Consider the following 22,547-nt stretch of genomic DNA (forward strand, 5'->3'; position numbering starts at 1 on the left):
TATCAGCAGAGGAAGAAGGTGAAGCAGAGTCCCAATGCTGCTTTTGTTCTTTCAGGTGTTTGAAGAGGTGAAAGTCTTGGGGCTCTGCGTCTGGCCACCAGACTGTGAAATGAATTATTCCTTTGAAGCCACTGGTTTCTGAAAACGGGAGACGGGCCAGAAGGCCAGGGGAAACCGCCATAGTGTCTGGTTTGTCCGTCAGACTGGGTTGTTTTGGTTTGTCTGCTCCGCCTGGACGTCCCCCTCCTGCCATTACGACCGGGCATTGGGAGGATTTTCTCATTGAATCGAGATGTTGTCTCCTGCTGTCTTCTTTGCGAGAACAATGGGAAGAAAAGATGACAGAGAAAAGATTTTTGAATTTAGACGGCCTGTTGGGAGAGAGCTGGTTATATATAGTTTCTCTCCATGGCAACTAAGAATAATAAAAAAGAAAGGGGAGGAAAAAAACAAAGTGCTCAGTCTGAACTGCCTATTTTTCTGTCTGAGACACTAAAACCTAGTTTTCCTGAAAGATGAAATCACTTCAGACTCTCCAGCCTCCCCTCTTGATAGATTCCCTGCTTTTTAAAAAAAAATTGTGGAGAGTTGTGAATGAGATGCAGGACATTCTCCTTGGTCTGGGTCAGGGTGGATGTTATTATGTAAGGAGATTAAGGAAAGACATTTTCCTGTGTTGACTGCAGACAGAGGGAAGGGGACCAATGGTGAACGCTGCATCTCATCAGTCGGTATGATGGCAGTTAGACTCCCCTACTTTTCCTCCCTCCAGGACTCCTGGCGTCTCATCCGTCTGCTCTATTTATCTCGTATTTCTTTTCTTATCTGGCCATAAACTATTTAATGAGACACTTGATAAAAAAAGTACCTCATTTGCGGTAGTGCTACTCCTATCTGCTGGTAGATGGTGGAGACCATTTTTCTTGTTGGCAATTATCACCCAATTTTCACTAGATTTGGGTACTCAAAGCAATAATTTTCAATAGCTTGCCAGTCTACTCTGTGCTTGGAAAAGATTTGTTTTCTGGTTCAGATCATGGCCAGTATAAAACTATTAAAATAAGTTTTATTGGCCGAATTTGTGCAAACAAGCAAGGAATTTTACTTTGCTTTCACAAGCTTTCAGTACATACAGACTTTAGAGATTTAAGAAAAGAGCAAGAAATATGTAAAAGAAAAAAAACAAAGTACACCAGCACAGAAGGACAGATGCATATTTTTATTTAAGATTAGCCGCTGACTACTCCGGCCTTCTGGCCTACAGAATGCAACTTTTAGAAAAAAATATTTTTCTACATATTTGTTAAAACTGTCACTATATAGTGACAATATAGCATGAGACAATCCAGTGTTAAACAACCAATCAGAGCCAAGAGGAAGGCCTTAGTGCTGTCAATCATGCCTGTCTGTGTGTCGCTCACCCTCTTGCTTTCGCTTTGCTATGATACGTCTTCTTTCTGCAGAATCCGTCATAAATTCTAAGGCTGTTTAGCATAGCCACCGATGACTGCGGATAAACTGTAACGGTGAGTTATTTCTCTGCCTTTGGCACATTTAACATCACGTCCACAAAGTTGATTGACACTGCTAAGACCCTCCAACTTCTTCAGTTGTTGCAGGAAGCACAGTAGAGTAAGATGATGTAAAAGTGCCTGAAAAGCTTGATTAAAATCATTGGCTACTGGTTGCCATGGGAGATTCAAAGATTACAAGACCAGTATTCACGAATGAGTCCAAGTTACATGCAAAGTATGTTTTTGATGACATTATAACATGATATAACCTCAGATTTTGTTTTCTACACCCTTCCTTTAATAAATGGTGAACAAAGCACAGAAAAGTAATGCATTATTCACCAATTAAAGCCTGTTTAAGATAGTCTCTAAAGTAAATAAAGACAAACCAAATGGTTAGAACATGAGCTGTAGTCATCTTCAAAAAATTTGAAAATATGTTCCGGTGAGGCTCATTTGTGAGGTAGTGAACCTGTTTTTCATTAAAACCATGTTTCCGTATTAGAAATGTAATTTTTTAGTCAAATTCTGTTCTTAAGTGTTTTCTTTAGATGTAAGGCTTAAAACACTGTGAAATGAGTTTATGTAATATTTTTCACTTAGTAAATAAATGAACTTTTCAATTATAATTTACTGAATATGACAATACCTTATCAGTATTGTTGTCAGGTTAGCATCAACCTCAGAAGGGAGACAAAACTTCTATAGAGCAGTTTTTTGCTTTTGTATGATGTGATGGATATCCCTAAAAACATGTATGAAAAATCTATTAGCATTGTTTAAAGTTGTAGATATTTTTCTACATATTTGATGAATATTATTGACAAGATGGCATGTTTATTAAAAATTTTAAGACAACAGACTTGTTAGGACCAATGACATTCCTCTGTAATAAGCTATAAGAGCAGAAGGGAAAATCCTGAGTAAAACAACACTTTAACCTCATACAAGGAATGTTACATTATGTCACAACTTCATAAAATGTTTGATATTCTGTTACTTTGATAAGGAGTACTAAAAGTTGAGTCAGATTAGTTTTGTTTCCAGTTGATGAAAAATCATTTCCGTTGTGCAATGGTGCAAGTTTGTAGATACCAGCTTTCACTTGTGCTGTCTGTATCAAGCTTTAAACAGCAGGGGGCGATGTCATGACAATCCTGACCTACAGGACTCTGCTGTTTACTCTTTCCATGAACTCGCTTAGTCAACCTTGGCTTGACTCGAGTAAAAAGGACATAAATATCCCTCAACTTTCACCCACTCCACCCGCTGAACAGATTTAAACACATGGAAGAATTTTTACTCAGAAAATGAAAGGAAAAATAACTTTTATATTCTTCTTTTTAGTTTTTTAAGTTTTCCAAAAGCTCCCTTTGAAATGTCGGTGCCTTGGCAGCTGCACACAGGCAGACGCAGACTCTCAAGCCAGTCCTGCACTCCATTTAAACCCTTTTGTTTCCAGACAGGCCTGCCTGGAGTCTCCTCATACCATATATCAGCTCCCAACAGCACTGTCTTCTAGTCACAGCATGACTGGCTGTAACCTTGCTGAGTTCACCTGCATCATAATTTAGTGAAATCTTCCCAGGTGTCTTCCTCCATATCGCAACCCAGCGCTTAGAAGTGACTAACACTTTTTCAGAGGATCCAAAGGTGACATCCTTCAAATCGGGTGTCAGAAAAATGAAGCTTAGTCCTGATTTGCGTTGGGAATGATTTCAGATTACACTGGTTGTCGTTCAGGGCAGGTTTGGGCTTGTTTTCTGATTCAAGACTCACACATAGTGGAGCTCATTACCTCCTAGCTTTACTCATTGGATCTGAAAGCCACAGCTTTAACAGGACCAGACAGGATAACCTGAAAAAAAGGTGTGGGTCACTATGGGAACGGACCCCTCCTTATTCCAAACAGCTGGAGGCAAAGGGATGTCGTGAAGAAAGGAAGGATGAGGAAATGTGTCAGTCAGCTGTTTAGCTCTCATCGTCATCAGTGCGTTTCAATGCAGTTTCTGCCGAAAAAGAACATTAAAGGATTCCAAGAAAGATTTAGATTTATCTCGGATGAAAAGATTCTGGTGTGTCACAGAAACACTGAGAAGGCTATGGAAATGCATCTAGACCAGAATAACTGAATTACTTTGCAAATACATGTCTGATTATTTTCTTCTTCTTTCAGTTTTTAACATTGTGCCTTCCCAATGCAGAGTTGAAGTCTGGAAAAGTGTGGCATTTCTTTTATTTTTCAGGGAAAAATGAAATATACCAAGATAATATTAGCTTTTTAGTCGGGCTTTCTGCTTGGACAGACGGCTTGTAGTCAATTGTTTAACATAAACAACTGACTTGAAACTTGCAGTTTTAAAGCAGGGTTATGCTAATTGGATACTGTTGGTGCTTCAGTTTGAGATTTCTTAGGTTATCATTATGGATTTTTTTCAACAAAATTATTAATAATGCTTGAGATAGATGTTCATTTTCCTCTCTTTTAACATTGTGCTGGTTCAGAGCTAGTTTATTTTCCATTTTATTAGACAATGTCTACGCACTGTGCAACTATGTCTGCCCTAAGGTTCTTCCTGCATCTGTTCCAGATCTTTTCATTTGGCAGGTCTGCCTTGCTAAAACTGACAGGGACGTGGAAGCTGCGATGTAAACATGATACCCCTCTTTCTGTATTTGTCAGAGGCTCAGAAATTTAGTTTGTTGGTTGCTGTATCCTGGCAGAGATGGATTGTTTTAGTTGCCAATCAGTTTACTGAGATTCAGTTGCTCCTGACCTCTTTGAAGAGATTACCTGTCCACGTACTTAATGTCTGCAAAGTAACCAATGACTTAAGTGGGAATACAGTAGCTAATCCCCAAGAGCAACTATATTGGGAGATAGATTTTGGTGCTTCACATCTTGTTTTTTTTCTGATGACCTGCATGTTCTATTCTTCTCATTCAGCAACCTTCTGAATGCAGAGGAGTCTCATCAGTCCTGCTGATGAACAAAATCCACTCCAGAACATTTTTTGAGAGGATACAAAATCATTATCATTGCTTGATGTGTTTTGCTCTCTCAAGTCTCTAACCACCTTGTGAAAAACCTTTGTTCATTTTTTTTAATTTAACTTAGCAGCTTTTAGCAATTCAACATGCATCTTTTCACTTTTGTGACTTCTACTGGGTCTGTTAATGGATTTTGCAGCAAAATCCATTAACAGATTTTTACAAATCTATTTCTTGTGAACTTAATGGAAAATTCTGCACCATTTTACAGTAATGGAAACCCTGTGATGAACATTGTAGTCTGGAAACTTTGCATTTATTTGGAGATTACATATGTCACTTTATCATACTGATCTACACTGTCAAAATGGGAACTATTTTGCTCAATGAACAAGTTCATACAGACTTTTTAGATCTATTGCCCAGTAGAGTCGATCATGATGTTGAAGGATCATCTTCAAAAAAAGTTTTAGTTTACATAAATAATTTTTCCTAATACACCTCACCCTCTGTTTCTGTAATTGGACTGCATTGCTTTAATATAAATATTTTGTCAGCTTAAGTGTATAAGGCAGTCAACATAAACAGAGTTGCCTTTAATTAGCAATACGATAAAGTAATACAGGTTGTATTTAGTCAACACAGATGAGACCTAAACTATAAGCCAATGTAAGCCTTAGTCCAGTTTGGACAAATCTAGTTTGATTAAAATCCATGTGGGGCCAACTAATACATGTTGACTGGGAATCAGGCTTGTTTACAGAATGTGCAGATGAAATGACAAATTGTGCTTCAGCCCAGCAGGGATTCTGTGTTGTTAAAACTGTTCATGAGACCAACATCTACTAGGGTAAATTTACCATTTGTTTTTAAGCATTAGCTATTTTAGATCAAGTTTAATTCCTGCACTCCCTTACATTAAAAACAAAACAATAGAACTCCTTAAACTGCAGAGTTAACTTGTCTGAATGTGAAATCACTGCATATTTAAGTAGATGGTTTATGGTATAACTTCCTGCAGGGAATGTAAGGCAGTAGTTGTGATATTTCTGAATTTATTCACATTTATGGTTATTTTTTCCACAATTATGATATTGGGAAATGAGAGCAAGTGACATTTGAAAGAAAAATTACTGACCAGTTAGCCCCTCAGTGGGAGAATCTGGTGGCTATTAAACTTTTCCGAGGGTTATTATGGAAATGACCTTTTTGTTAATCCTGATGTGTCACCTGTGGGGTTGCAAAGGTCAATGAGTATAAAAATAGTTCAAATCTTTTGGTAATCACAGTCTGCTGATCTCAGTAACAGCTGTGCCCCAAATTATTCATAACCTTGCCAAGTTTAAAGTAATTATTTAATTTTACCGACAGGTTTCTGCTGACACAAAGTAATATTGATGGTTTGAAATGGTCCAGCCAGAGTGCTGATTTGAATCTGATGGGGAATCTGTGGAAGAGCTAAATATTAGGATGATGGCAATTAGACCTTCCAACCTCAAGGACTTGGAGGTCCTTATCAAAATAATAGTGGAAACATGTTAAATGCTGGTTTTTCTCATAAAAATGGTTAATTTGCTTTAATATCAATACTTTTGAGCTTTCCTGTAAGTGTAGCACTGTTGGTTGGTTGGTTGAGAAATTTCAGACCAACCTTTTTGGCTGCCCTCTGTCAACCACCATAAAAAGATCAACACATGGATTCAACCAGAATCGCAGCTTTGGCATATTTAATGTGTTCTTGTATCCCACATATTACTCACTTGTATATAAACATTTCTTCCTTAGGTTTTACTGATGCTAAAAATGTTTATCTGAACATATTTTCTCCAGTGAAGTAGGACAGTTAAGATGTGGATCCCTGCCACTGCTACAGGCTACAGCAGCTCATTCTTTTCTAGACACACACAAGGATCTAATCTGGTGTGGTAAAACTGGGAGGTCTTCTTCCTGGATCTCTATTTTTTTTTCACTGCTAACATGACATATCAAAAAGAGAAACTGATTACTCTCACCCAGTGACTCATTTTATATCAGGCTACTGTCACGAAACAGTGAAGGTTGCCAAGCCAGTAAGGATACTGGATTCCAAATCAAAGGGTGAACCATGATCTGTTATGTAATTTGGGAAAATCTTTTTCATCATCTAGTGCTTCAACTGCAAGAGTACTGTAAGCTAGCTGAACAACACCTGAAGACCATTTTTGGAGTTATGTGTCTTGGTCAGATCTGAGCAATAGTTGGAAATACAGCCATATTTCATATCCGGAGTATTTTTCCAGAAGCCAGGTGCATATGTCAGAATGTCCTTTAATCGCTTTTCTACAATCTAACAATACTGTCTTGGTGTGTTCTGTCTTGGGTGACCAAATTGTGCCTTTTCCCATTAGTTTTAGCTCATTTATCCATAACGAGTTTAATTTATCCATAATTAGTTTTAGCTAATTTATCCATAATCAATACCTGGTTAACTCAAGCTTGGTGTATGGAGCTACTTTCCCCATGTGGCGGATGGATAGAAGAAACCGACTAAAATATTAAATGCTAGCTGCAGAAATACTGCAAGCTATTGCTGTCTGTTTAAATATTAGCAATACAAGCAGCTCAATGATGGTGTTCAACCATTCCAAGCTCCTAATCAAGTATCTATAAAGAATGTTATTCATATTAACTTGTCTCCAAACTGAGAAATGAAGCTTTAGTTAGATATTTTAAGTACTGCCATATTTTCCAATCCACAGTTTTGTTTTTTGTTAAGTAGAAAGAGCCCTGAACCTTCAAAACATGTTGCCATGGTATCAAAAATAGTGTAGAGTATGGAGTATTTTTTTTTCTTCTTTAAAACCGGACCAGAGCTTTTGTCAATGTTATGAACCTTTTGTGCAGGTGTAAATATACTCATCATTTTCAGAAGATTTTACTTAGATTAAACTTTATAGCAAAATCAAAGTCAGTTTAATTTTTAAGTCATTGAGAAAGTAGAATTTTTTTCTTTTTGTAGTTCTTAAACTTGTATCAGCAGATCAGCTTGGGCTTGTTTGCTTTTTATTTAAAATTATATTTTACTCTTATGCAGATGCATCTTTATAGGATGCATCTGTCCATCAAATACAGTGGAAAGAAATTTGTTTTAGGTAATTCAGAAATAACAAACAAGCTTGTCACAGCTTTTTAAAAAAAAAATTCATACAGTTTCTCATCAGGCGAACCCCCGGGAGCGTTTCAGTCAGGAAGCAGTAGACAGCAGAATAACAGGAAGGGGGTACCTTACTGACACTGCAGTGGGAACGGCTATATTTCAGCTGCTCTGAGTGGATTTCAATGAGTGAAGAAGAGACCTCCACTCTGCCCACTTTCACTCGTATTTCACTTCTCTACATCCAGAGTCCAGTCATGGGAAATCCCAACATCTAGCTGTCTAATGTCTTGGAGAAGCTGTTGGGTCTTATCCTAATTGTTTTGATTGTTCAGAACTGAAAAAGGTTCAGAATGTACAAGACTTCAAATTACATCACTAGTACATTCTAGTTGCAACTCTTTATTTTTGTCACACTTCTAAGCCTTCAGTTTTCATTTGATTTTAAGTCCTATTGTTTCCCTTTGTTTCTCACCTTTATTTAAAACACTTCCTTGACGAATTGGAGCTTATCATTCTCTAGGAGTTGATGCTAAGTTCAAGCAGGGAGGGTCACTCAGTTTATTTGTCTTTTACGCCCTCAGTCCCCCTTATCTTTGATTTAACAATGGCAGCTCCATTTTTATAGAATCTTTCCAGGTTAAAAGCTCCACTGATGTCCACGCATTTTATATATGGCCTCCCCTAATTAATTCTGGCAGTGGGGGGTGGCGGGGCAGACAGGGATTCAACAGGCTGCCTTGGTGGTTTTTGAGCATCAACAACCCCCTGTTCTTCAGTCCTTTGCCTCGGGGGTTTGAATAGTTTTTCTTTATCTAGCTAATTGTGGAGGATTTAAAGATGGCTCATCTTGGATTAACCTGAATGACTAAAGAACAGAGTTGTAGTCTGAGGGTTGTTACAAACCGTAACATCATTTGACTATTTTTAGACTGTGAATACGCCTGAAAAATCCCAGCAAGTCCAAAGTGGTGACTCTACAAAAACTGTCAGTACAACACGTAAACTGTTTATGGATGATGACATTACTAGATGGGTTCTTGTGGGTCTCTTATAATCAGATTAATACTCTAATCAAAAAAAGATCAAGCCAAACATGTCTAATCAGAATGATCTGGTTTGGCATGGTCTGAAGAGATTTTAATCAGACTTGGAGAGGTGGTGTAAATCTTCTGGTATTCTAGTCATTTTTCTGCTGTTGTAATAAAAATACTTCTCTGTCGTTTTGATCCATGTTGATGTAATCTTAAGCAGTGAGTCTTTAGGAACTTTTGTTTTTGTGTGGATACATTCTCTAGATGTTCATGCAGCTCTGGTGAAGCTGGCCATATCATACAAAGATGTGAGTTTTTATTGACAATGATTTCACAGAACTAAAGTTGGTGTGATATCTAAAGAATTAAAGTTATTTAGAACTTGGCCTTAAAGTCTAGACTCAGGCTGATGTCTTGGCTTTTTATATGTCAACCGTTATGATGCTATCTCTAAATTAAGATGTTTGTTTCAACTTTCCATTATATCCTGGTCATTTCAGAAATGTCACTGAAATGGTTCTTTCAGTTTGTACATCTGTTGTACAAAAGACAAAAAGTACTAACGATAAGTACCAAACTTTAATCTCACTTTCAAAATTTACAATAAAACAGTTACAAGTCAGCAATGTCTAGAGGTCATTGCTAACTTTGAAGTAGGAAATCGAGTTTCTTTGTAGAGGACCCCAGACAGTAAGGTGAGCCCAAGACATCTGTGTAACTCATTAGTAATGATGCTTATCCACAAGTCCATGTTCAGTCTCCATGGTAACCAAATAACCGATCGGTGGAGGTACTCTGCTCTTCATTGTTTCCCCACAGGATAAGGTTACTTTGCAGTAGACAAAAAGGATCATTTCTGTATGTAAAATACAATTATAATTCCTTCTTGGTTGTCTTGACTTTGAAATTAAAATTCACAAACTTCTGATGTGGCAACGCCTCCAAATTTCATTGCATCAAGATTTTATCAGTATAATCCCATTTATTTTATGGAAGATTCAGCAGGCAGGATTTAGTGTAAACAAATAAAAGTTGAGTTTCTTTAAATTAAGCATCTCTGGTCAATAAAACCTACATTTTCTGTTTCAGCTGCTGTCATCTTGCTAGGCTATATTGAAAGCAGTCTTGGTTTTCACATTAAATCTAGCTTTCACAACTTTTAAGTGGTCTGCTTTGTAGCTAACTACTGTGGTTTTGTGACATTTGTTAAAATTAGAACTTTAATTGGTTTCTTTAGATGTAACTTTATTGTGAGCCATCAGCTAAGAAACAATCTGTTTGGATGAGCTCTCAGTTTGCCACATATTGCTGTAAGCTAGTAGTCAGCTCAGTTAAGCTAAGGGTGTTGCTTGAGTTGGAGCTTAAAAAGTCTGCAGTTACAACTGTGACCTTCTTGTGTCTGGTCAAAGCAGGGCAAGGGGGGAAATGTGATTGTCTATTGTCTGGGTAGAAAAAGAACTTGATGTTGCACAAAATCCCTTTCGTTTCCTCACTGTTAGACGCGTCTAACCTGCACTTTTCAGTACGCTACCATAAATGGGAAGATGGGAAATGGTGTGACAAAGGTTTAACTACCAAGATGAATAAACAAACTTGCAATTTACAGATGGAAAGTAAAAGCAGGAAGGAAATAAATGGCAATGTGTTTGTTCTAAATGGCTGAATTGACCCAAAATCCGCCATGTTTTTTTCTTGTTGTTTTTTTTATCTGTAAGTGTTATTTCTGTTTTTCTATTTGGTGCTATTTCCTTACCCTCACCCCCTCAACATAGTGTTGAATATGCTCAGTATATAACTGGGGGGATGCATTTTTGAGAGATCTGATATTTTTTGTGTTTTTGCTTGAAAATCTTAATAATCCTAGTGAAAGAATCAAATAGATTCACATCAAATCAATCTTCAATTCAATTAATGACTTTTTTGGATGATCTCTTTAAAAACTAGCACATAAAAAACAGAGAATTTTAGTTTTGCAGTGTAAGACACTATTTAAGATCTGGTTCAGACTGAACAGAAGGCGCTGTAAATGTAATTTCATTATTCTGTGAAAGGCAATGTTGACAGATTTATTTCATCACTGTTTCCCCAGTCAGTAATGGTTCATCCGACCTTAGCTCCCAGCAGGGTTAAAGTTCAAATGAAGCACTGAATCAGTCAAAGGCTGAACTCAGACTTATAGAGGAAGCCATTTCTCGTTTGCCCAGTGAAACAGAGTTGCAGCTTGATTAAGCTGTTTAGAAGTTGGTGGACAACCTCAAACATTCTTCAGGAGGAGGGAAGGGAAAAAAAAGGACCCGTTTCTGTTGTGCGTTGCATGAGTCAGCCGCGCTGTGTGTGAGCCTGTGGGGCTTGAGCACGGAGGCGGGGTCCATTATTTCTGTTCGCTTCTGAGTGTACCTCATCAGTAGATCGCTGTGGTAAACACGGTGAACGTCGTCCTATCTAAAAGTCTGCCTCGTTGACTGCCTCTGGTGTTCTAATACAGAAGCTCAGGATTACTTAAAGCTGAGATTCAGAAATTAAAGAGTAAGTTTGATTCAGCCTGGGACTAAGAAACCGTCACCACCTGCTGCCTGTTTGACCCTGGAAACATTGATTGGTTCTTTGCCCTGAAAGTCAGAGAGGTCTCCAATCCTGGGACGCTATTTTCTATGGTAAGTAATAGAACTAAATTACTATATGTTGATGTATTATCTTTATCTGAGGCTCTATATTACGCTACCAATTGGACTTAATCAGCTATTTTTGTAACATTCTCAATTTGCCCAAAACTTATTGTGGTGAAACAATGAACATTTTGGGAATCTGTAAATGTCCAGCTCTTTTTCTCCTTCGCAGAAATAAATGACAACTCTGATTTGTTTAGGTGAATAATTCATTATCATAGTATACAGCCTCTCACAGAGTGTTATGGTTTCCAGTCTGGCTGTCTGAGACTCTAAAGGGAACACACATCTACAACTCTGCAGACCGGCACTTTTACTCTTTTTTTCCCCTTCCCTCTTTTCTGCGTCTGGATATTTCACATCTGCTTCTTATATCAACAGACCAGTGTGGCACCCGCCACCGCTTCTTTTCTCTCTCTTTCTCCTTTTCCATATTCTTTGGAACAAATTGGAAGTAGGTTTCCAAATCAATTTCCAACTAACACTGGGAACAACTTAAGTACAAATCGACTTCAGTTGTAAGGTCTAACTTGACCTGGAATACACACTTATGTTCCTTTCACTTCCTCCTTTTTTGGCCTTTTTCCTGCCTATCCCTCCTTCTTCTGCCCTGGAGCTATGGATAGGAAGGCAGGTTGCGTCACAGTCCAGCCAGACAGCATCGCCTCAAACAGCCATTGATACACTTGACATTGTAGAAGTAGAGGGAGCGAAAGAAAAAAGCGGAAACTGGTGAGTGCTTGCTTGCATAGTTGTTAATTACCCTTAAACGAAAAAGATTTTCATTTAGGTTTATTGGAATTTGCTGCTTTCTTGGAGATATTGTGACTGTGTCCTAGGTAGGCACCATATACTGTAAGCATTAGACGGTGTTACCTGGATCAGCATTTTTCTAAAAAGCAATTGGAACATTCAAGACCTTCACAGCGACTTTCTTTCAAACTTGTTCAATCTGTGATGACACAAAGTTTCTTTTTGACTTAGAGTTCACTGGAAAAGGAGGTGGGGTTCTTTTTTTTTGCATTGTAAAATGAATTGTGAAAGATGCTGGGGAGGCAATATTTTTCTTTGGCAAACTTTACTGCATGTTGAAACATACCTTTCTTATTGGAATGCATAGTTACATTACATAAAAGGTTCACCCTACTCGTGCTCTTCACTGCAGGTTGAGTGTACTTTTCTATGATAAGAGAAAAAGTATGAAAGGTGATGAAGACGAAGCTTGGGGATGAAGATGAAGCTTGATGCTTTGCTACACACTGGGGAAAATGGGAAATAGAGATTTACAATGCTTTGCTGCCTCTGGTGTACCTTGGAAACTGGTAAGGCCACATGCCAAAATGTGTCTGTAAAGTTGGCTACAGGGGAGCTGTCATCTTCATTTAATCAGATTTTGAAGTAGATAACGTTTATTATTTAACATTAGGCGAAAATGTTTGTGTTTTGCAGCTTCTTGTAGGCTTTCCCCGTGTTTAGTTCGATGTCTCAACCTTAATCAGCTTCTGTCCCCTTACATGATGCTCCCACCACCATTTTTCATCATGGTGATGGTTTATTCTGTGAAATTTCAGCCCTGAATTCAGTTCTCAATCATTAGTAAAAACAAAGCTTTTAATTAATATTTAATTTTCTAAAAAAGAAGTCTGCTTGTAAATATACTTTTTCTTTGCTTCAGGCTGATTGTGTATCATTCAACATAAATACTTACAGAAAATTAGAAAGTTATACGTAACTTTTGTGGGCTATTGGTTGCACTTGATTTCATTTTAGTGTATCAGAATAAAGGTGTAGAACATAAATACATACAACACTTTTCAGATTTTTATTTGGAACTGTTGAAAGCAATTTTTTCATCATTATTATTTTGTACATTGTATGCATTGAATTTTCAATACATATATGGTTGTTTGTGGCTGTAATGTGACAAATGTGCAAAAGCTGAAGGAAATGGTGACCCTTTTGCTTACACAGTAACTTTAAGAATGTTCTAGTTCAAGTAAATTGACCCATTTCTTCAAAATGCCTGTGTAATCTGGGAAATAACTTCCCTCTTCAAATGTGTGTCACTGAGCAGAGGAGGATGATGTTATGAAATATTGTTTACAGTTACTGTAATTTGTCTGGTGTCCAAATCCTATAAAATAACGAGTGAGTCAGGCAGTCTGATCTGGACACTGAGTGAGTCAAAAACATTGGCCTGTGTCTGTCAGACAGTTATGGAGTTTATTTGGCTCTGAACGTTTTATTTGTTGTCTGTTGTATCCAGAAACTCGTTCTAAAAATCCCCAAAAGGTCAGTTGGTTACGCAAACGTTGCCGAAGGGAGAACTCTAAAACCATAATCGACCTTCGCTGTAAACATCCAGCAGAGTTTACATACAGACTTCCTGCCGTAACCTGGATCTGTTGTAGCTTCCTTATCTGTGGACGCAGTCAGTGTTTCTCCAGCATATTGTTACCATTATGGCTTTTGGTTTTATCTCAAGTGGCTTTGATAAACGGGTTAAACTGCTGATTGACCGTTCCATAAACCTCATACCTGAACAGCAGTTGTCTAACATCAACTTGGCAACCGTTTCTAGGATCAGCAATATCTTATAAAGACGTGATAAAAGCATTTCTCTAAACAACAAATCCCAAAGGCTGATAAGATCTGTTTTTTATCTGTTTTAGTGAAAGCTGCAAATGTCAGCCTGTGCGGTTACAAATAATGCACATTGTGGAGAAATGTCAGGTTTTGGGTTTAAAACTGATTAAACATAAATTTGTCTTCATTTTCATTTCAGTGCAGTAACTTGTTTTCTTTTTCTTAATATTTCTTATGATCTTAGGAAAGTCATCTCCACCACCTCTGCTTATTATTTTCTGCTTTAAGAAAGTGGAAGAGGCCTTACATATTGCAATTTGAATAACATTGTTTGTTTGAAAACCAATACAGCAGTCCCACTTAATATTATTCGAGGAAGGAATTATGTACAACATTTTTTTATTTTATTGTAGTTATCTCACTCGAAATAAATAAATATTCAATGTTTCATGCACCCAGTTCCAGATTTTCTGTGGAATGTAACTCAAAATCATTTTTGGAAAAGTTGCCTATTCGCGAATTTTTTTGTATAGCATATGCCAAATAATTGAAAAATAGCTGAGGAACTAAAATACCTAGGCACAGTGATACTTGACACATTTAATGGCTGCCCTTTGCAAACCAACCAATCCAGGTGCACCATTTATTTTACTTTCCGCTGACTGGCTGTACCCCGAAAAGCGAGATTTAGGCCTGTTTCCATTTTGCTTAATACCACATATTAAGGTATATTTTGTTTGAACTATTAAAATAGATTTATAGACATTTTTAGAGGGGACTCAAATATTTACAGTTGTGGTCCCTAACTTCCATAAATATTGGGGGTCCACTGTACAATGCCAGTGAAACAGTTTTATGATATTTGAATGTACATTAGCTTAGGGTGAATGTTTGATTAATTTTGATTGTAATGGGAAATGGAGACCTATTTTCCTTGAAACAAAATTTTTAAGCGAATGAATCATTCAGGTATGGAAGATTTCTGTTTTTACAAGCCTGGAAATGGCTTTAAGAAAGTTGCTGCCCATCTGTGATTATAGCAAGGCTTAAAACGGTTCCAAACGTGACAGTCAAGACTGAGCAAAGACCTAATTCATCTTACCAGCTCATAAGATTGCGAGGATGGGAAGAAACTTAAAACGATCTCTACTTTAGAACTGCATCAGATGTTTCAGTGTGAGACTCTTCCATTGCACTAAAGATTCATTTAACATGTGAATTTATGTTCATGTTACCTAGAAAGTACTATGATTATTTTTTTTTAAACGGTTTCATCAAAAAACACAGTTAAATCAACCTAAGCATGAGAAAAACAAATATTTTGCATATGAATAAGCATCCTTGAGGCAGTATAATGCCATAAAATAAATGTAATAAAGTACTTCTCTAATATTACCCTTCAGTTCCGAGCCGGTGGCAAATGCTGATGTACACTCAGTCCACACCTGCCTTCTTCACGCTTCAGCTTTAACCCGGTCTGGTGCAGTTCTTATTTATATCGATAATAAATCTACTTCTACTCAACTTCATGGTACGAAGCTCAGGTTGTCACATTCACAGATGTTAATTTCCTCGAGGCTTCAATAAAAGTATTGCACAATCCAGCCTTGTTCAATTGACTCACCGAATGCTCAGATTTTACCAGATATAAAAAGTCATTACTTGGCTTAGCTCCACACGAACAGAGCGAGCTTATCAAATTCCAGATCTTTAAATCCAGGCACTCCAGAGTTTACGGGTCACCTGGAATAACTTCCTCAATTAGTCAGCGACTCACCCAAGCTGCACTGCAAGTTTTGTTGAATTAATACTTGAAAATAAGAGTCATCCTCCATTTTTGATTGGTGCTGGTCATTTCACCTCTTGGCTGTTTTACACTTTTGTAGTTTTGCTCCTAATTTCTCAAATCTATGAAACATAGCTCCAAATTATTCACACATAATTCACCTTGAGTTTTCTTTTGGGCATATGCAAGATTGGATGATGGAGGAAAGAAATTGCGGCTTGGGAAGCTAAACTACTTGGACTCGATGCTTCTTGACAAACTATTGACTAACCAATCATGGATCGACATTCATTTCTTTGGTTCTTATTGGCTGTACCCCCAAGTTGGAGATGAGGACGACTGTGGATGTTAGCCTCAGCTAAGATGGTCTCCACTGTGTGTATTAATGCATATTAAGGTATATTTGGTGGTCGAATGACTAAAATAGGCATTTATAGTCGTTTTAGAGGAGTCTAAAGTATTTGCGGATTTAATCTATTTGTTGAAGCTATGGTCTCTAACCTCTGTGAATTCTGGGGGTCCACTGCAGATTAAATGTATAAATTATATCTACCTAAAGGAGGTTATAAATGGTTATTTTTGCTTTATTACAGGCTATAATCAGTCTTAAGAAGTAGAAAGCCCAAACATGAATTGGATCCAAAATAAATGCAAGTATTGTGTTAAACAAAGTCACAGGAAAATTATATATAAATATAAATCAATAAAATCATAAGTGAAAGCCATTTATCTCCAGAATTTGTAAATATTTGAATTAAAGAAAAAAAAAATAGACTTGAGTAAATTGACATACTTTTACAAAGGACACAGATTGACCCAGTGTCACTGAAGACCACTGTTTCTTTTTGATGTATTGAGGAATTTTTTACCACTTTCTCTTTACAGTTGTGCCTAACGTATGTCTCAGAAATGCACACTCTTCTCATACACACTTTTCCAGGAGGCATGAACCACAACAAGTGCCTCTGTTTGAGTGAAGCCATATGTACTGTACTGTAGAGCAGTGGGGGCAAGTCTGTTAATCTAGAACAGACCTACAGACGGGAAGGCAGTGCAGTTGCATAAGGTCCGCAGTAAAACCCAGGGCCTGGCTCTCTTCCTCCTGCCTCCCCGCTCAGCCAAAGGACACATGGCAGGAGAAGAAAGCAGGCGAGTGGGCTCTTCAACAGATGCATTGTTTATTTATTGAAAAAATAAATCAGACATGGGCAAGGCGTGTCCCCTCACTTTAATCTCCTGCAGTCTTCCTCTGCACTGTTTTCAATCCCACCTACCAGGCAACAGCTAATGGTAGCTCTTTGTAAAGTTTAGGAAAGTGGGCTCCTTCCAGCATACATGGGGGAGGCTGCTTGGGGGTCATGTGCTCTTCTCCCAAGAGGACAAGGAAAAGTAGTTTGTTGGAAAAAGGCCGCATAAGAGTCCTTCTCCATGGCTTGAAGCAAGCATTTCCCTTTACAAGCATTTCCCTCCTTTCTTTTTTTCCTCTAGCAATCCATCACATCTAATACAGAAGCTGATGTTGTATATTTAGTTAGCAATTAAGAGCCTAAAGAAAAAGCTGCATTTTGAACGGTGGATTTTAAAGACAGACAACATGCCTCCGCTGGGAAAAGTGTGGACTCATTCAGCAATATTACCTCTTTAGAGATGCTGTTTTCTAAAATCATTTGACTGATCTCTGGCAGGTGAATCAGGAATTTGATTAGTTGCTGGAATCTTCTTTACAGAAACCATCTGGAAAGAGGCAAACACCTTCAAAGAAATACCAAATAGGTCATTGGATGAAACATCTATCAAAAGCTCAAGCAGACTTATGATCTGCTACTTCACCTTAAACCTTTGACTCTATGGTTAATAAAGATTTACTCCAGAGGGTCACACAATCAATTTAATTATTAAAAAAAATTAACTAATTTTACTTTTTGATTAAGGGATTTCTGAAAAACAATTATTATTATTATTATTATTATTATTATTATTAGTTTTTATCAAGTATGATGTAATGGAAATTTTGGAAAACATATTTTTTCATACAATTTTTTTAATGATCTTATAAAACACACCTTGAATCAGCACAACTCTTTGACTTGGTACTGCAGTGTAGAATTGTTCAGCAAAAAACGTTGTGAAAACGAAGCCCGTATGTGAGGATGAGATAATGGTGTTTGCTGATTGCTGTTTATTTTTTCAGTTCTAACACCTGCAAATCCTCATTGGTTGGTGTTTGCAAATTGTCTGCACGAAGGGTTTGACCCAAAAAACTATCCAGACCACAGAAAAGCTTCTAGGTGTCATCGCCAGATGCATCACCTGGGCAAAAACTGAAATCTCAAACAAGTCAGACTTTATTAAAAGACATTATTATGCAGGTTTGAGTAATAAATGCACAGTCTGACAAAAAGTGAAGAAACTACAAGATATGTGGTACATGTAGTATAAAGATTGGTATTTAGGTGATTTGATTTGCAACAAGCAGAAGGTATAAATTTAGATGTCAGAAGTGACCTCAGCACTTGACTGAGACCTGGTTTTCACTAATCTGGCTATTTCAAATATATACGTATATTCTTCCCTCTTTTTGAAGTTTACTGGTAACAGAGTGAGAAAGTGAGTCAAATATAGGAAAAATATAAAAATGACTCCAGTGTTGTCATATTTTTTTCTTTAAAAACACTACAGTGCCGTGCACTTTCTAACGAAAGTGGACAACTGTGTTTTTAAAATGTTTCTCTCTTTTTTTTTTTTCCCCCAAATCTGCTTGCATGTGGGGAGGAGGTGCAGCAAAGGTTCTCAATTTTGTAAAATCTCTTTGTTGCATGCACACTGGTGTTCATTTCATGCTATTGGCTGGTAAGTTGGGCGTAGAGGTATCATAGTAGCAGTAAGTACGTGAGGTACCAGCATAAAGTGTGTCTTGCCACACTGTGTTGTAATGAACCCACCATCCCTGCTTGGATGGTATTATGGTTCTATAATCCTTGGTGCAACGCACACACATTCATGTACACATTAGTTTAAAATGCAGATGCATGCCATGGTTTTTATTTATCTGGGTTTTATTTATTTGAAAAAGCATAATTTTCCTTCCACTTGGACTAACTCTTTGCAAGTATATCACATAAAATCCTATAAAATATGTGGTTTTATTGTGATAAAATGTTGAACCTTTAAATTGGCTATAATTTTTGCATCCAGATTCTGCACACCACACCCTTAACAGTACGATATTTCATTTTAAGTATGGGTTTCACATCAAAATAACCTACTTAACTGAAAGTGCACCGTGTGAAACAATGAGGTTTAAGCAACATTTCTTAACTTGTTATTGCAAGACACATCTGATTATTTTTTGTGAGGCATTAAACATGTAACGTTGCATTTAGCTCAAGTCCATCTGGTTTTAATGGTACAGTGATGCTAGAAAACTCTGACTTGATTTATGGAAGAAAAGATTAGGCAAGTGCTAAGACTTATTTTCATTCATATTTTGCTTTTTGACATTGGATAATTGAAATATCGGCTGTAGAAGATTTTTAAAAAAGCACGAGGTATGGTGGTTAATGACGTACATGCATCTGGAGGGTTCTGTGTTCATGGGAATTCAAAATGCTTAAAGTGTTATTCATGTGCTCTGAATTGTATTTGTGTAAACTAGGTTTAGTCAAAGGTCACTGCATTAGTGTATTCGACCGTAAAAAAGAGACAGCAGTTGTCTCCTGTAGACTATGAACCGTTGATGAGGTGGCGGTGCGTCTGAGTTTAGGCTTTTCTGATTAGTTTGACTTTCAGACTGCGTGAGCTGGTCTGACCAAAGTCTGTCTGGATGTTGCACCGACTTACCCACAAGTCACTGTTTAAACAAGACTGTGCATGACTCTTGCTGCTCTAACGCTAACCAATCGTTTGCGGGTGTGTGGGTGTGTGTTTTATTGGAATTCATTGGTGTGTTTTCTAACCTTGTTTGCGTGAACTGAGTAGGGGGTAAAAAGAGCAGAAGCTTGTAATAAGGAAAAAATGATAGAGGAGCTCATTCCATCAGCTCTTCATGTCTGATGAGCCGAGACGTTCACGCTGTAAAAACTAGCAACGACCGCTAAATAGGTGACGACTTGCATGTTGGGACAGGAACTGAAATCATCTTCCTTTTTTCTTTTTTTTTGACTCAATGTGTTGATGAGCAACATTAATGTTGGCCCATGTAATTAAACACACTGCCTGGATTTTGTCTGCAGTGAGAGCTTTCAGAGATCAGGCCCCATGTTTATGAGTCTATGTGGACGTGAGCTTGGTGATGGTTGCTTAAAACAATGACCGAGATACGACTTTGCTCTGTGGGTGTGGGCAGCATGTGTGTGTTTTGAAGCAGAGGTGTAATACATGGCAGGTCATGTTTCCACAGATAAGGTTTTTTTTTTTAACCTTTTGCTCCATGTTTTTCTGCTGCCTGGCTCTGTTACACTCTCACCTCCAGACTGAATCAGCAGGGATGACAATCACCTCTCCTCTCCTGGAGGAGAGGTGATTGTCAGAGGTGATAGTCATTGTTTTTTTTTTTAATAAACAATGACTAAACATTGTTTATTTTTTAAAAAAAACATAACAGAAATGTTGACTAAATACTTTAAGCTTTCTGTACTCCATATAATTTCCAACAGTCAGGCTATGTGGGATGTAGTTAAGCACATGTTTACCCAATCAAATTTTATGCTTAGAAGATTTTTCCTACTTAAAGTAAAGCCTATTTTTAAGAACACATGAATGTACAGCTTTAATTTACTTTTGGATATAATATCAGTCTAATGGAGCTTAGTCATAGTGACAATTTAAATATATTCTAATTTTAACACATCTAAAATATCTATATATAACTATTACACTGTCTGTTTTCTTTTATTAAAGTCTAGAAACTTTGTTTCTCATCTGCCCTTGAATTTAGTTAGATTGCTGTATGATGTATTGGCTTTTGGTTTCTTTAACTTACCAAAAGTTAAACAGGTTTGCTGTCAGGTTCTGTGTAGGTGTGCAGATCTGATAGAACTCAGACCGGGGTGCATGATCAAGATAGTATAGTTAATCACACTTTATTCATGATTTACCAAGTTGGATATTTATATTTTTACATGGGGCCAGAGTGGTTCAAAAGGCTTTTTCCATTCATAAATAAGTCATTTGCAAATATTTTAACAGCAATTTATGGACAACTGTTTAAGGATTGATAACTTTAAAAGTTTATCATTTTTGTTGACACTTGCCTTAAAAAGTAATACAGAAAAAAATGTAATCTAAGTTCAAAGTGTGAATAAACCTGAATATTGATTGGGGTTTTTTATTTTCCACCAGGGAACATCACTCTTCTTTTATTAGATCTGGACAGTGTTATCTCTTTCCCACAGAATTTACTAAAAAAAAAAAAGAAAAAAAACGGCTGAGAAAGCAATTTCACAATAAGCTTGTCATCAAGCTCGTCAAGTTAATTTCAGAAATAGAACCTCATGACCTGGTATGTTCCTGGAAACAAATTGTAGATTTCTAAAAATAACTTTTACTAATAAATGTAGCTTTTATCAAGTTGTGGTTTGCACTTTAGAACACCCCTTAAGAATAAGTGACAGCTTGGAGTGTATTAAGGCAGTAATAGAGGTGAAAGATCTGTGGCCATCAAGGAGGCTTCTAAATATAAATAACCCATTCTTGACATGTTTTAGTAGTTGCTGAATTTTGGATTTAAATGGCTAAATGGTCATTGTTTTTGCTTTTGCACAGACTAACAGATGTTGCTGTAGTGTTATCCCTTACAGTGCTGTAAGGGATAACTAGTACAGGTGTCTGGTAGCAGGTGTGATACGAGTGATGCGACTGTTCACTCATCTCACAAGTGGTGGCAATAAACCCACTCAGAAATATATGTATGTGATTTGTATCCCAAACACATTTCCTAATGCTTATTTGCATGTTTATATGTCTACAAGATAGGAAAATTTATATATCTATATAGTATTGGTCAATATTGATTGTTGTCAATAACAGAATATTGTTATAAACTCAACTTTTCACGTCGGTGCATCTTGTATTTAATTCTCTATTGTGCAAATATGTATTTATGCAGTGAACCTACTGGGTCTAGGGACAGCCGTGAATATGTAAAATCTGCAAATACTTGAGACCAACTCTAAAAATCCCCATAACTACCTATTTTAATCGTTGAAACAACAAATACACCTTAATGCATTTTCTTTCAAATATTTTAAATCTGCACTATGAAAACATTTGAGTAGGCAGATTTTCTGACTTCATTGTTGGTGTGGCCTGTCTTGACTGACTTGACCCCTCACAACATGTACATGTGAAAGCATAAAAACCACCCAACTTCATGTTAACCACAGTGTGACCCCCCTTTATAACTCTATCAAAAGTCTGTAATGTTTTCTAAAGTGTTCATTAGGCATTCTCTCTGATGACAAATTGAGGATTTTGTTTTATATCGGCGAACTCTCCAGCTTTGGGGGAAGTGAGTCTTTTAAATCAGCCATAAAAGATGTTGGTGCACCTCAGATTTATGGACTTTTTGCAGGGAAAGAAATCGGAAGAAAGGAGTCAGTTATTTTTTCTTATCTGCAAGAAGATGCATTCCTTAAGAAATCAACCCCAGCGGGTCTCATACCTACTTCTGTCATGATGCACACTCATTCTGTTGTGTGTGCTATTACATAAGTGATAGGTGAACTCTGGCGGGACGTGCTGTTCCAGAAAAGCCCGAGTGAGCTCAGAGGAAGTTCAGTCAAACCACAAACAGAAAGCTGGAGTGCTTTTTCTGGAAGAAAAAGGTCGGTAAGAGCA

At 37.3% G+C, this 22,547-nt stretch overlaps 1 protein-coding gene across 5 annotated transcripts in view; it reads left to right on the forward strand.

Moving 5' to 3' along the window:
- plekhg5b (pleckstrin homology domain containing, family G (with RhoGef domain) member 5b) overlaps nt 1-22,547 on the forward strand; it is a 79,937-nt gene that overhangs the window by 24,719 nt on the left and 32,671 nt on the right. Inside the window, exon 1 of one of the 5 annotated variants that reach the window (XM_032558380.1) lies at nt 11,057-11,326. The exons of 3 other annotated variants lie outside the window; for them this stretch is intronic. In XM_032558380.1, the coding sequence (XP_032414271.1) occupies nt 11,324-11,326 (3 nt within the window). In that variant the 5' untranslated portion in view covers nt 11,057-11,323. Of the gene's footprint in view, nt 1-11,056; nt 11,327-12,640; nt 12,661-22,547 lie in introns of those variants that run through there. One more of the 5 variants, XM_032558370.1, reaches the window with a different exon arrangement.

The sequence above is a fragment of the Xiphophorus hellerii genome, chromosome 1, assembly GCF_003331165.1.
Source record: "Xiphophorus hellerii strain 12219 chromosome 1, Xiphophorus_hellerii-4.1, whole genome shotgun sequence".
Taxonomy (NCBI): domain Eukaryota; kingdom Metazoa; phylum Chordata; class Actinopteri; order Cyprinodontiformes; family Poeciliidae; genus Xiphophorus; species Xiphophorus hellerii.